The 13,179-nt window shown below is 36.4% G+C and overlaps 1 protein-coding gene across 2 annotated transcripts; it reads left to right on the top strand.

The window, feature by feature from the left end:
- The first annotated feature begins 952 nt into the window (after window positions 1-952).
- Window positions 953-13,055, top strand: LOC107612668 (serine/threonine-protein phosphatase BSL3). Of its 2 annotated transcripts, XM_016314369.3 has the most exons (22): window positions 953-2,211; window positions 4,146-4,206; window positions 4,313-4,391; window positions 4,499-4,578; window positions 4,659-4,753; window positions 4,864-4,963; window positions 5,541-5,610; window positions 6,472-6,573; window positions 6,664-6,745; window positions 7,570-7,749; window positions 8,495-8,762; window positions 8,843-9,077; window positions 9,198-9,368; window positions 9,833-10,071; window positions 10,867-10,951; window positions 11,044-11,142; window positions 11,228-11,427; window positions 11,509-11,584; window positions 11,871-12,006; window positions 12,086-12,225; window positions 12,388-12,451; window positions 12,534-13,055. In XM_016314369.3, exons 1-22 carry the CDS (start codon window positions 1,785-1,787, stop codon window positions 12,545-12,547), a joined length of 3,003 nt encoding a protein of 1,000 aa, XP_016169855.1. In that variant the 5' UTR covers window positions 953-1,784; the 3' UTR covers window positions 12,548-13,055. The 2 variants fall into 2 exon arrangements, with proteins under 2 accessions (XP_016169855.1, XP_016169854.1); XM_016314368.3 differs by having other exon boundaries at window positions 1,109-2,211; window positions 12,388-12,623.
- Window positions 13,056-13,179: the final 124 nt, after the last annotated feature.

Raw genomic sequence — 13,179 nt, 5'->3', positions numbered from 1 at the left:
TATTGTACTAGTTTTTTTCTTGGTGGCATATTGTGATAGTTTAGTTATTTATGCGGTCAACCATGTGATAGTAATATTACTAATATTTATTAGTTATATGCTATTAATAATTATGTAATTCGAATAATATAATATAGAATTATCAACCAGCTATACGAAACAAAATATAAAGAAGCTTTACAGGATGTAATTATTTTATAAACGATGGAGAGGTGATTAAAGAGGTTGATGTTTATGCAATATATATATCAATCAAAATCTTTTATATTGACGTCAAATTATGTTTTATTATACAAACAAACATAATATTTTCTTTTTAGAGAATGAGCGTGAAAAAAAACTTATTTACGTAATGATACCCAAGAAAGAAATTGCAACGTTTGCATTTTTATATTTCTGGCTGATTTTATCAAGTTACGCTTTATTTTAGCTTGCTTTGTGAAAAATACTAATGTATTACAGAAAAAGTAGATAATATAGTCTTCTGCTTCTCTTAAATTAATTTGTTATTGAAAATAAAAAAACAAAAGAAAAACATAAAATATTTTAAATCATAATTTTTAAACCTTAAATTTAAATTCTAAAATTTAAATATAAATAATTAAAGAAAGTATAAAAAATTAATTTTTAATTAGCCAAAAAATTAATTAATGTTGAGAAAAAAAGTTGAATCGCATTATTCAAACAAATAATATGAAACATAATAAATTAAAAAATTAAAATTTACTTAATTTACAAAGGAGATATAAAACTTTTTATTTAATAAAAAAGGTTTAAAGTGAATTATTTTTATGCTAATCCTAGGCAAAATTAGTAAATCCATATAAAATTAGTCAAATCCTGTAAAATCTAAAAAAGAGTGTAAAGCGCGTGCTTTTTCACTCTGCTATATATCTTATCGCTGCGCTGTTAAACCCTTCTATTAAAAGCAAACCTCCTTGCAATTAGGAACATTCCACCACCATTAACAAACACCGGATTTTCGCTGAATCCTCTCCGTTTTCCGCCGCCACTGCCGCCGCATTCATCCCCATACACTTCTTACCCTAGCCGGTTGATCCCGGTCCCCCCGTTTTCTTTTTCAACGAGGAAATAAACGAAACACTGTAGACCGCACCAACAAACAAAATATTAAAAAAGAAAAAAAAAACAGCAAAGCTTTTTTTTCTTAAAAAAATAAATCCAGACACTACAGAGAGAAAGAGAGAAGGGGACAGCACAGACAAAGCGATTGGATTTTATAATTTAATTTCTTTATCGTTTGTTATTTGTTTAGCTATTTACATAAAATAACTTTTTATTTTTTTTATAATTTTATTTTTAATATTTGGGGCTTTTGGGTTGAGTTTTTGTTGTGGCTTTGAGATCGTCTCCGTTTCCCGTTTCGCTGCCTCTTCGACCGCTTCTTTTCTTTTCTTTCTCTGGGTTTCAACTTTCAACACAGAAGAGAGAGAAACACAAGCGAGAAGAGAGAGAGAGGGGAAAAAAAACCTAAAGGACTTTTCTCCGAGCTGCTTACTATTCTCCGAACGCGTTTCGTTTCTTCCGTCTTCCGATTGAAGAATCGAGGATCTGAGCTCAACCCTTCCTTTGTTTCAATTCGTCAACATTGAGTTCGTTCCTTTTAAGTTGTGTAGTTCCTAGCGTTTGTTATTGAAAGGAGCGAGTTCGTTCGAAGCCTTTGGATTCCGAGGAATGAATCCAAATGTTGGCTAGGAATTCGATTTTGCTGGAATTCTAGCCTCCGATCTTGACGGAATTGCTCGAATCTTAGGGTTGAAGTAATGGATGTTGATTCCTCGATGGTGCAGGAGGCCGATCACGCTCCATCCGCCGGTGCTGCTGCTCCGGCGCCGGCTGCGGGAGAGGTAGAGCAGCTGGCCGAGTCACCGTCTTCAGGCAGTGGATCTCCGGCGGCGGCTCAGCTGCCTGTGCAGCAGCAGCAGCAGGCGCCTGCTCAGGTGCAGCAGAGTCCGGTGATAGGGCCGAGGCTGGCGCCAACTTATTCGGCGATGAACGCGATTATTGAGAAGAAGGAGGACGGGCCGGGTCCGCGGTGCGGCCACACATTGACGGCGGTGGCAGCCGTCGGAGAGGAGGGGGCTCCTGGGTACATTGGTCCCAGGCTGATATTGTTCGGTGGTGCCACTGCTCTTGAAGGCAATTCTGCGGCTTCAGGGACTCCGTCGTCTGCTGGAAATGCTGGAATACGTATGTGCTTCACTATCTTATTTTATTTTACCTTGCATTTGTTACCATTAGTTGTTATATCATGGCTGAGTATTTTGAATTTTTCATGGTTCGTGTGTTTTAAAGTTGAATTGCATTTTGAATTTGGATTCACACACGAGCTTTTGTTTCTTTGTCAATGTCTATTTGTCTAGTTATTAATTCTTAGGGATGTTTGAACGAAAAATCCCTCTTTACATAGTTGTTTCAAGACATGGAAAATGCATACATGGGAAGGAATGAGTGATTATTCAGACTTACTCTATGTCGTAGTCTGGGTGCTAATGATATAAATTCTTCCGTCATTGAAACACGTGTTTTCATAAACCTGCTTTTATTGATTGCAGAGGCTCCACAATGATTCATTTGGTTGGGTGGAATAATATTAGAATAGAATTGAATGTAGTGGAGATGGCATGTTATTTACGATCATTCCTTTGTTGGATGGTTTAACTTGCAAAAACAGCAGTAATATTCCACTCGTAGGGTTTACATGCTTGCATTCAAACAACATCATAGAGCTCTATTCAAACTCTAAACTTGAATGATTTCATTTAGATTATAGCCTTGTTAATCTTTCTGTAGTCTTCACCCAATTTAATTAGACTACTTTCCATTTGGTTCTCTTTTTAAGTTTGTCTCATGTTTTTCCATACATGATCAAACGACTGTGGATGACTTCCTGCCATTATTCTCATTAAGTGCTACTGTAACCTCTTCCTCATCTTAAGAGAAAGAACTCACAGACGCACACAGACTTGTGTGTATGATGCATTTAAATGAAATGAATTTATTATTTTTCATGAGAACCCTTTATTTTTTGATACAGTTAGTTGATAGTTAGAACTTCATTAAGAACCTTCCAGGATAACTTCCTTTCATTGGTCTTCTATCCTTCACTCAATATAATGCATCTTAAAAATGGGCGTGGTGATTTGTTTATGTTATTTCCCATTCGTGCCACATCATTATGTTTCGATCCGTTCACCCAAATGAGCTTTGTTAAGACTAAAGAGTCATCTCTCCTAACTACTTAAGCTCTTTTAGATGAAGCTCTTTTATGCAAATTGCTCTGTTTTTGAAGCATAGATAATACATAAGCACAGTAAACTTTATGCTAAAATTTAATTTAAATTTGAAGAATGGCAGTATCGGTAGACATGGTATCGGACACAACAACATATTCATTAACTGTTGGATTCTTGATCACTTTGTCATGAAAGCATTTTTTAACCATGCCTACAGCATTCTCTCTGAAAAGCCTATCTAAGGTAGAGGCTCAAGAATGTGAAAAGGAGGTTGGAGCCTTTCCCATTTTGCATATAAATATTGAGTGGCATCTTTGGTTCAGTCATGTGGAAACCTTGTGAACCCAAATTGTTTTACTTAGTTAGAATGTTATATTTCAATTCGTGTTCTGAAGAGTATTTGTTTCAACTGTTATTGATCACACATTGCATTTTTTGGAGAATACAGTGAGTTCCTGTTTTGAAATTATTTCCATGCCCTATTATAGTAATTCCAATCATCATGCTTTTGGTAGCCATTTTAAGCCTGAAATGGTTTTTGTTTTTAATATTTAGATCTAGGTAATCCAAGTTGGATTTTCCATATCATGATTCATGGTGCATAATAATGGCAGTAACAAGACGCTGAAAACTTTATTTGGTGCAAACATTATTGGTTATTTTGGGAATACCTTAATATGCTATAGCTATTCATCTTTCTGTGAGCAATGCCACAAAATGAACTCTGATTAATTTGGATTCACATCTTTTTTTCCCTTCGTAGAAAGACTTTGATATTAACTAGCTTGAAGGGAGCTTTTTCTTGAACATGTCTTGTAGCTTTAAAAACTTAGTGATAAATGTTTATGCTTGGAATCTATCATGACTAGTATATTATCTGCTCTGCAGGTTTAGCTGGTGCTACTGCTGATGTCCACTGTTATGATGTCATTAATAATAAATGGTCTAGGTAAGCTTAGAACTAGGTCATTATTTCCTGCCTACTTTAAGACTTGAATAATGCATTTATAGCCTTTCACACTTGGCTTTAGTGCTCATAAAGCAATATGCTGCAGGATAACTCCCTATGGAGAGCCTCCAACTCCAAGGGCTGCACATGTGGCAACTGCTGTAGGGACCATGGTGGTTATTCAGGTATCATGGAGGGGGCATCTCTTAAGTTCTCATAATATCGGTGGATTTGATTTCCTTTCTGTGAATGTTGATGCTCAATTCTTTTGAATTATTGCATTGTTACCCAGGGTGGCATCGGTCCTGCTGGTTTGTCAGCAGAGGATCTTCATGTTCTTGATCTCACTCAGCAAATGCCCCGGTGGCATAGGTTAGACTTGCAACCTGTTTTTCCCCCTTGATGTTTCCAATGATATTTAACTAATCTTGTAGGTTCTGAATTATTTGTAGAGTATCTGTTCAAGGCCCTGGACCAGGGTCACGCTATGGACATGTAATGGCTTTGGTGGGGCAGAGGTATCTTATGGCTATTGGAGGAAATGATGGTAACTGGTCAAATGCCTAGCCCTTTTCCATTGTGTGCGTTGTTTGGTTGTTTTATTTTATTTTTATTTATTTATTGGACGTTGCACTTAGTTTGGCCTTTGCTTCCCAGGAAAGAGACCTTTGGCTGATGTGTGGGCCTTGGACACAGCTGCCAAGCCTTATGAATGGCGCAAGTTGGAGCCAGAAGGAGAGGGTCCACCTCCATGCATGTATACTTCTATCTCTGAATTTTTCTTTTCTAGACTGATATTTCCACGTACTATGTACGTATTAGTTTTAAATTCTTATGAAGAGGTGATATGTTTATTTTTTAACCTTTTAGGTGTTAGACTAGGTTTTGAAGATTGTCACTCAAATCATTCATTTACCAAACTATTGAGTGGTTACATTAGATATTTAATTTCAGTTTTACTTTATGTGAGAATTTTAATTGGTAATACTTATGCCAAGTTAATTTAGTTGCTAACTACATTTAATGTTTCCATTTTTCAAACTGTTTTCATATCCAAGGAAAAGTTCTTGGATTGTGTTTCTTGTTCTTTCTCTCTTGCTTTTCTTAAATTCCTTTTAAATAAAATTAGGCTGTAGTTCTAGAAAGCCAAAGAAAATCATTCTCTTAATTTAATTACCTTTTCCATTTGTAGCAATAATTTTTATTGGTTTGCTGCTTTTTTTTAATTTAAATTATATAGACCTGCCTTCCTTCTATTTGTGAATTTGGCTATCTTATAGTGAAACTTATCAATGTGGAAAGGAGTTGTTATTTAATACTTTGTTTGTGAGTAGGTATGCAACTGCAAGTGCACGCTCTGATGGACTGCTTCTGCTCTGTGGAGGGAGAGATGCCAATAGTGTTGTGAGTTATTATTTATTCTGTTTATTTGTTTTACTTCCAAGCCTTCAATTTGTTCCTTATACAATTCTCTCATTTGGCACTCATACACTATTGTATCTTTTTGTCTACGGCTTGTGCATGTTCATATGATGGTCGTGCAGAGTTTAAGTGTCTTTGCTGGATTGTTTTTAGAAAAGAAGTATTATTAAAAAGGAGAGAATTTAGTATAGGGGGAGTGTAAGGTATTAGCAAGAGCTGAAAAAAGTAAAACAAAACAGAATATTTCCAGAAACAAGTAGTGCCAACCCAACCGCTTTGCAATTTAGAGAGTGCTACCTAAGAACATAACTCTATCCCAAACAAATTTGGGGCAGGGAGACGCTCTTAAGGACATGTGTGGTCCACTCCCTAAAATGCACCTGAAGATGGCAACCATTGCACATTCCCATGGAGTTCTTTTCATTCTCTTTTTACCCCAAGCCAGAAAACAAACTCAACAGAACTGTTCTATATAAGAAACATGTGACCCAGTGCCTAAAGATATTCTAGGGTTTGAGAAATGTAACATGAGCCTTACAATGCAGAAGCATGTTACTGTCCAAACAAAGTACACCACAGGAGAAGCTTTAAGCTTACAGTGGTATAGTCCTACGTGCAAGGACATGGGTATAAGTACCTATTCCTCTATATGTGTGGGTGTGTGGTACATTTTTTCTGAGTATTAGAAAATGAATACATGAGGATATATTATGTAAAATATGAAAATAATTCTAATGGGATTCTTGTTATTATCATTATTATTATTTAAATTTTAATGTGACTATTGTGAAATGTTTCCTCCTAAGCTTTAGTGAAATTTTCTTCTTACCACTTATGTTGCAGCCATTGGCAAGTGCATATGGACTTGCTAAGCATAGAGATGGTCGATGGGAATGGGCAATTGCCCCTGGTGTTTCTCCATCACCAAGATATCAGCATGCTGCGGTTGGTTCAGTTTCTTTCATTTTATTTTAATTCTTCTAGCTGATTTTATAAATATTCAAGAATCATAATTTGTTTAATTTAATGATTTAGGTATTTGTTAATGCAAGGCTCCATGTGTCTGGTGGGGCTCTTGGTGGAGGAAGGATGGTAGAAGACTCATCAAGTGTAGCAGGTACTTGGTTAGGCTCCATGGTGCTGGCTTCCTAAATCTCTTCCCCCCACCTATGTCTATTGCATGTAATACAAAAACGTATTATTGATCTTTGTGCTCTAGTTCTATCCCCCCCCCCCAACACACACACACACACACACACACACACAAAAGAACACTTGTTTATACAAGTTGTTCCCAATTCTGTTTTAGGAAATAGTATACTTTATACCCTAAATGTTTAGGATTAGTTTCAATTTTACCCCTAAGTTTTATTTCGTTTTAATTTTACACCAAAAATTTATTTTAATTTCAGTTTTACCCCCTTTTTTTCCCTAATTTGCTTAAAATCTATGAACACCCCACCTAGTGGGATAAGACTTTTTTTGTTGCTTAAAATCTATTAACAAAAATTGTAAATATACCATCATGAACTTTCCCTCTTCTCCACTGGTGTTGTGGTGCATGGTGCCAGCGGCTGCAACGGCAACGTTGAGTTTCAGAGTGGGAAGAGTTGATGAAAAAGGGCAAAACTGGGAAAAACAATTTTGACTAATCTTTAACTGTTAAAAATCGAATGGAAGGGTAAAATTGAAACTATAAGAAATGGTTTGTGTAAAATTGAAACGAAATAAAACTTATGGGTAAAATTAAAAGCAACTCTAAACATTGAGGGTGTAAAGTATACTTTTCCCTTATTATTATATTATTATTATTTTTTTTTTTTGGAAATTAAGGAGCAAAGTACTTGTGTTTCCCCCTTAAAACTCCTTGTTGGTGCTATAAGTGCAGTTATATTTGTCTATGGCTATTTTCTGTCTTTTTATTCATTTGCATTTTTGCAGTACTTGACACTGCTGCTGGTGTTTGGTGTGATACAAAATCTGTTGTCACTAGTCCAAGAACCGGTAGATACAGTGCTGATGCAGCCGGAGGAGATGCTGCAGTTGAGTTGACTCGGCGTTGTAGGCATGCAGCTGCTGCTGTTGGTGACCTAATTTTTATTTATGGTGGTTTACGAGGGGGTAAGTTTAAACATTAAATGGATTCATATAGCTTTCAGATTACTAGTTTATACAACCTGAGTACTGCTTGAAAATTGAAATCCTTTCTTGATGTTTTTGGGTTACAAGTTCTATTCACCTAGTAATGTTGGTTGATTATTTTAAAAAGAGCTCTTTATGGGTTGACTTGAGGCAGTCAAACACTTGAATCCTGCCTGTGATTTCTGCATTGAATTATAGGACTCTGCAAATAATCGATTAACTTGATGCATATCATCTATTGATTCCATCCATCCATATAAAAGTTCTTAGATAGTGCTAATAGTTTTGAGACATAAAAACTGGGCTATAAAAGGACTCAATTAGTATGGTAGCTACGGCCTCTGATGCTGTTGAAGTCAACAATCATAGGGAATTCCAATGAATTAAGTTGCTCAATGGTTTCTTGTCAGATAAAATCTATATAGTTAATTATTATTACAACATTTTTCAACGTAACTTAAACAAGATTTCTTTCCATTTTCTTTATGAATAACCAAAATATGTTTCCATTTTAATCAAGATCTCACCTTTTTTTTGTAATTGCTATTCTCCGTGATAATTGCCTGTCAATGTTTGTTCACGCTCCAAGCTGAGATGTCTGGTCTTGTCTGGAACATTTTTAGTTTATGGTTGATTTCTTTTAATATTCATTTTGGCATGTGGTTATCTTAACCAATTCATAACTTAGAGAGGTGGACTGGAATGTTTTGGGATTGTGCTGCAGGAGTATTGCTAGATGACCTACTTGTTGCCGTAGATCTTGCTGCTTCAGAAACAACTACTGCCGCTTCACATGCAGCAGCGGCGGCTGCATCTAATGTACAAGCAGGCGGCTTACCTGGAAGATATGGATTTGATGAGAGGACGAGGCAACCAATGTCCGAAGCTGCTGCTGATGGTTCAGTTGTATTAGGAAATCCAGTCGCTCCCCCAATGAATGGAGATATGTATACAGATATCAGCACCGAAAATGCCATGCTTCAGGGTTCTCGGTGAGAGTTTTTGTTATCCTTGGGAAAAGTGTTTAATTATACATCTTTGGCCTCATTAATCTGATGAACTTTGTTAGCAGGCGAACAAGCAAAGGAGTTGAGTATCTGGTCGAAGCATCAGCTGCAGAAGCTGAAGCTATCAGTGCTGCACTGGCTGCAGCCAAGGCACGGCAAGAGAATGGTGAAGTTGAATTGCCTGACAGAGACGGTGGAGCCGATGCTACCCCAAGTGGGAAACAGTCTTCCTTTATCAAACCTGATTCTGCAGGGTCAAATATCATTGCTTCTGGCGGTGTCCGGCTGCATCATAGAGCTGTGAGTGATACATCTTTTGTTCTCAGAAAACTATGCTATAAGTTCTTATAAAATTTTATCAACAAGAGTTCTTATAAAATTATAAGTGCAATTTCTTATTCTAAGTTGAATGTTTTCAAGGTGGTTGTTGCTGCGGAGACCGGTGGAGCATTAGGTGGTATGGTTAGACAGCTTTCAATTGATCAATTTGAAAATGAGGGCAGGCGAGTCAGTTATGGAACTCCAGAAAATGCAACTGCTGCTAGAAAATTATTAGACAGACAGATGTCTATCAATAGTGTGCCAAAAAAGGTACATGTTCTTCTTACTATTAGTTATCAAGCGTGCAAAAATAATAATTATAATTCATATGATAACATTACCAAAATAGTTTGTTTCTATTTAGAATTCATAAAAAGTTATCTCTCTAATATATATGTAGTGCACATATATGATGATATTAAGTAACATGGACGTTGAAATTCCGTGGATTTATCTGTCAACTGTTGTGGACCTAACTTCTAACTGTTGTACCATGAACAGTAGACCAGTTAATCAGGTCCAGAACATCAGATAGGTCTTTTTTACTGACCTTCCTTTCATTTCCTAGCTTACTCCATCTTGTATCACATCTCTTGATCTAATTGTGTTGTGTTGAACTGTGGTTTATGTTTACATCTCCTTGTTGCCTTCTTGTTATATATGTTATGTTGTATTTCAAAGTCTGTTGTGTCATGTTATATTCAAATTTGTTTCTTATATATGTTATATTGTAGGTCATAGCACACCTCTTAAAGCCTCGTGGATGGAAACCACCAGTTCGCCGGCAGTTTTTCTTAGATTGCAATGAAATTGCTGATCTTTGTGACAGTGCCGAGCGGATCTTTTCTAGTGAACCAAGTGTATTACGGCTTAAGGCTCCAATTAAAATATTTGGTGATTTACATGGGCAGTTTGGGGATCTCATGCGGCTTTTTGATGAATATGGTTCACCATCAACTGCTGGTGACATAGCGTAAGTTCGATTGTGCCATCAATGTTTGTATTTGTAAATAAGGATATTGCTATGTGTTCTTACTTCTGTGCATGTTGATGATTGTTGTATCTTGGTTTAAGCAATTGGTCAATAGGTTACTTTTAAGAGTATTTAACATGGTTGTTGATATACAATATGTGAAAACCACAACCTGTTTTTGAAAATAATAATAATAATAATAATAGTGACACAAGTCTACTAGAGGCTTTATTGAAGACAATTAGTGGTATACAGCAAACACAAGGCAAATGTGTAATACCTGAAAGGAGCTGTTCATCCAAAGAAATATATTTAGAGAGGGAAGAATCATGCTCCATCAAGTAGATCAACAATTTACATAAATTGCACATTGCCAAAAGAGTTTCACTATTCCTTTTCCCATTATCAGTTAAGATAGTCAACAAGAAATTATCCAAAAACCCAGGGCACCTCCTGCACTTTGTTAAATTCCTAAACCAAGAATTTCATAAAGAAATCGCTGCAAAATAATGTGACAACAAATGGCTTGTACTTCACCCAAGGTAAAGGTTCATTGTGGTTTCAGTCATAGATTTAGTATGAATAAAAGGTGTCAGAAGAACTGTTTGTCATAGATTTAGTATAAATAAAGGTGTCAGAAGAAATGTTACCGCATTAGTGTAATATACTTCGTGTTTTACCTCTATTTCTTTTCTGATTTCTATCCAATCCCAAAAACCTTAACTCGGCTATTATACATTTCGTGATTTAGGCATTCAATATTTTCTGTTGCTAATTTGCTTAAATGACTATCAGATATATCGATTATCTATTCCTAGGAGATTATGTTGACCGGGGACAACACAGTTTGGAAACTATATGCCTCCTCCTTGCTTTGAAGGTACTTTGATGCTTGATGGCTTAATGTTGTCTTACTGTGTTATTATCAAGATTGATGCCTCAGATTTTTGCATTGTGATGTTAATATTACAGGTTGAATATCCCAAAAATGTACATCTAATTCGTGGAAACCATGAAGCTGCAGATATTAATGCTCTTTTTGGCTTCCGAATTGAGTGCATTGAAAGGATGGTAAGGAATTTTAAGTGCCAAGCTTTTCCTCCCTAATTTATCTATGGTATTGGCACATCAACCAATGGTGTTAGTTGCTTATCAGGGTGAGAGAGATGGAATTTGGACATGGCATCGGGTGAACCGTCTGTTTAATTGGCTGCCTCTGGCGGCTTTAATTGAGAAAAAGATTATTTGCATGCATGGTGGTATTGGTCGTTCAATAAATCACGTGGAGCAGATTGAGAACATTCAACGTCCAATTCCAATGGAAGCAGGGTCAATTGTGCTGATGGATCTATTGTGGTTAGTTCATTTGTGTGCTATTGTATGAGACAATTTACTGGGTTTCCTTTTGGATGATAAGAGCATGAAATGTTTCTCTAGGTCTGATCCTACAGAGAATGATAGTGTGGAAGGACTACGGCCAAATGCAAGAGGTCCTGGATTGGTTACTTTTGGGGTGAGTACTTATTATCTTGCAAATGATTGATTTTTCTTTTCTTTCTTTTTTTTTTTTAATTCTATATGGCCTTTTGGTAGTTCAAAAGGTTTTAGATGATCACTATGGTAATCATTTACTTAAAAAAATTACTTTTTTGCATGAGAAAATGATAAATCTAAAATGCTTATGAAAATTGCTTCATTATTCTAGAAACTTTAAAGTAATTTAAGGATATTTATGCTTTTCTGATCAATCATCACATACCTGTGTTATTATGCTCATGTAAATGGTGTTTGGACTGCAGCCTGATCGTGTCATAGAATTTTGCAATAACAATGATCTTCAGCTGATTGTCCGTGCACATGAATGTGTCATGGATGGGTTTGAACGTTTCGCCCAAGGACATCTGATCACGCTTTTCTCAGCTACAAATTATTGTGGTATATATTGCTGACTTCTAAATTACTGTTTGCTCTCTATATATTTGCTTCTGATTTTGGCACGTCCTTGTTTCTTTAGGCACTGCAAACAATGCTGGGGCAATATTAGTTTTGGGTAGGGACCTTGTTGTGGTTCCTAAATTAATTCATCCATTACCACCAGCGATGTCTTCACCGGAGACATCACCTGAGCGGCATATTGAAGATACATGGATGCAGGTACTCCAATAATTGTTCTCAATTGAATTGTGGTGCTGTGTAATTTAACGTACTGCACCTATCAAATATACATGAAGGCGGCTAGATGAATTTCTTACTGTGGTCAATTTCTTACATGGTATAATGGTGATTAAAGTAATATTTTTATATATTATTGTATAGGAGTTGAATGCCAACAGACCACCAACGCCAACTAGAGGCCGTCCCCAAGTAACAAATGACCGAGGTTCGCTCGCTTGGATATAGTGATCATTAAAAATGTCCTTATTATTTGTGCCTTACCGGTTCGTGCTATCGCCTTGTTTTAGTGCTCTGTACATAGCATGATGCGATTTACGGGAGGCCCTGGGCTTTTGGTCTTCATCCCTGCAGCAGAAAGCTTGGCTTTCCTGGTTTTGGTTCTCACTGCTCAATCAGCAAACCGTCGAGAAGATAAAAAGGTAATGTGCAAGGTTGGTAGCCGCTGCTAGGTTTGCTTTGACAAAAGCTAGAAGCTGCATTCTGGGTTCACCCACCCCGTGTAAATTGAGCATAGGTACTAGTAAAAAAAAGGTCATGGTTTGTCAAAGATGGCTATTTTTGTCATTAATTCTTCAATATTTTTTGCTATGGCTCCTTGGTTCCCTTTCTTTCTTAATCAAGAGTACAAGAGGGTTTTATGTGGTGAGATATATAAAATCAGAAACCTTTGTCGGATGTCCCATGTATCATAGGTGTTGCTTTGTGTAATTTTTATCCTTAATCTGTACAATTAATTTTTGTGTGAATCTACATTCTCTGACAGGGAATATCGCAAATTCGATAATAGATTTCGCAGTCTTAGGATGCAAGAAGCTTACGTGGTTCTTTTATTGTCTTTTTTTTTTTTTCTCTTCCGGAGCCTAGGATTAAGGGGTTACTCCATTCTGATTCATTTCCGTCTTTACAATGCTTTCTTGCAGTTCAATATTGCGG

Source organism: Arachis ipaensis, chromosome B8 (assembly GCF_059453495.1).
Source record: "Arachis ipaensis isolate K30076 ecotype BB chromosome B8, ASM5945349v1, whole genome shotgun sequence".
NCBI lineage: Eukaryota > Viridiplantae > Streptophyta > Magnoliopsida > Fabales > Fabaceae > Arachis > Arachis ipaensis.
Note: the sequence above shows the minus strand (reverse complement) of the source record. Positions and strands in the feature narration are given on the sequence as shown.

What these genes read in the sequence shown, in the direction of transcription:
- LOC107612668 (XM_016314368.3), top strand. Translation starts at nt 1,785, where the DNA reads ATGGATGTTGATTCCTCGATGGTGCAGGAGGCCGATCACGCTCCATCC. An exon ending in GGCTATTGGAGGAAATGATG is followed by an intron (nt 4,754 to 4,863) that starts GTAACTGGTCAA and finishes TTTGCTTCCCAG; the next exon opens with GAAAGAGACCTTTGGCTGAT. An exon ending in GCCTCCTCCTTGCTTTGAAG is followed by an intron (nt 10,952 to 11,043) that starts GTACTTTGATGC and finishes TTAATATTACAG; the next exon opens with GTTGAATATCCCAAAAATGT.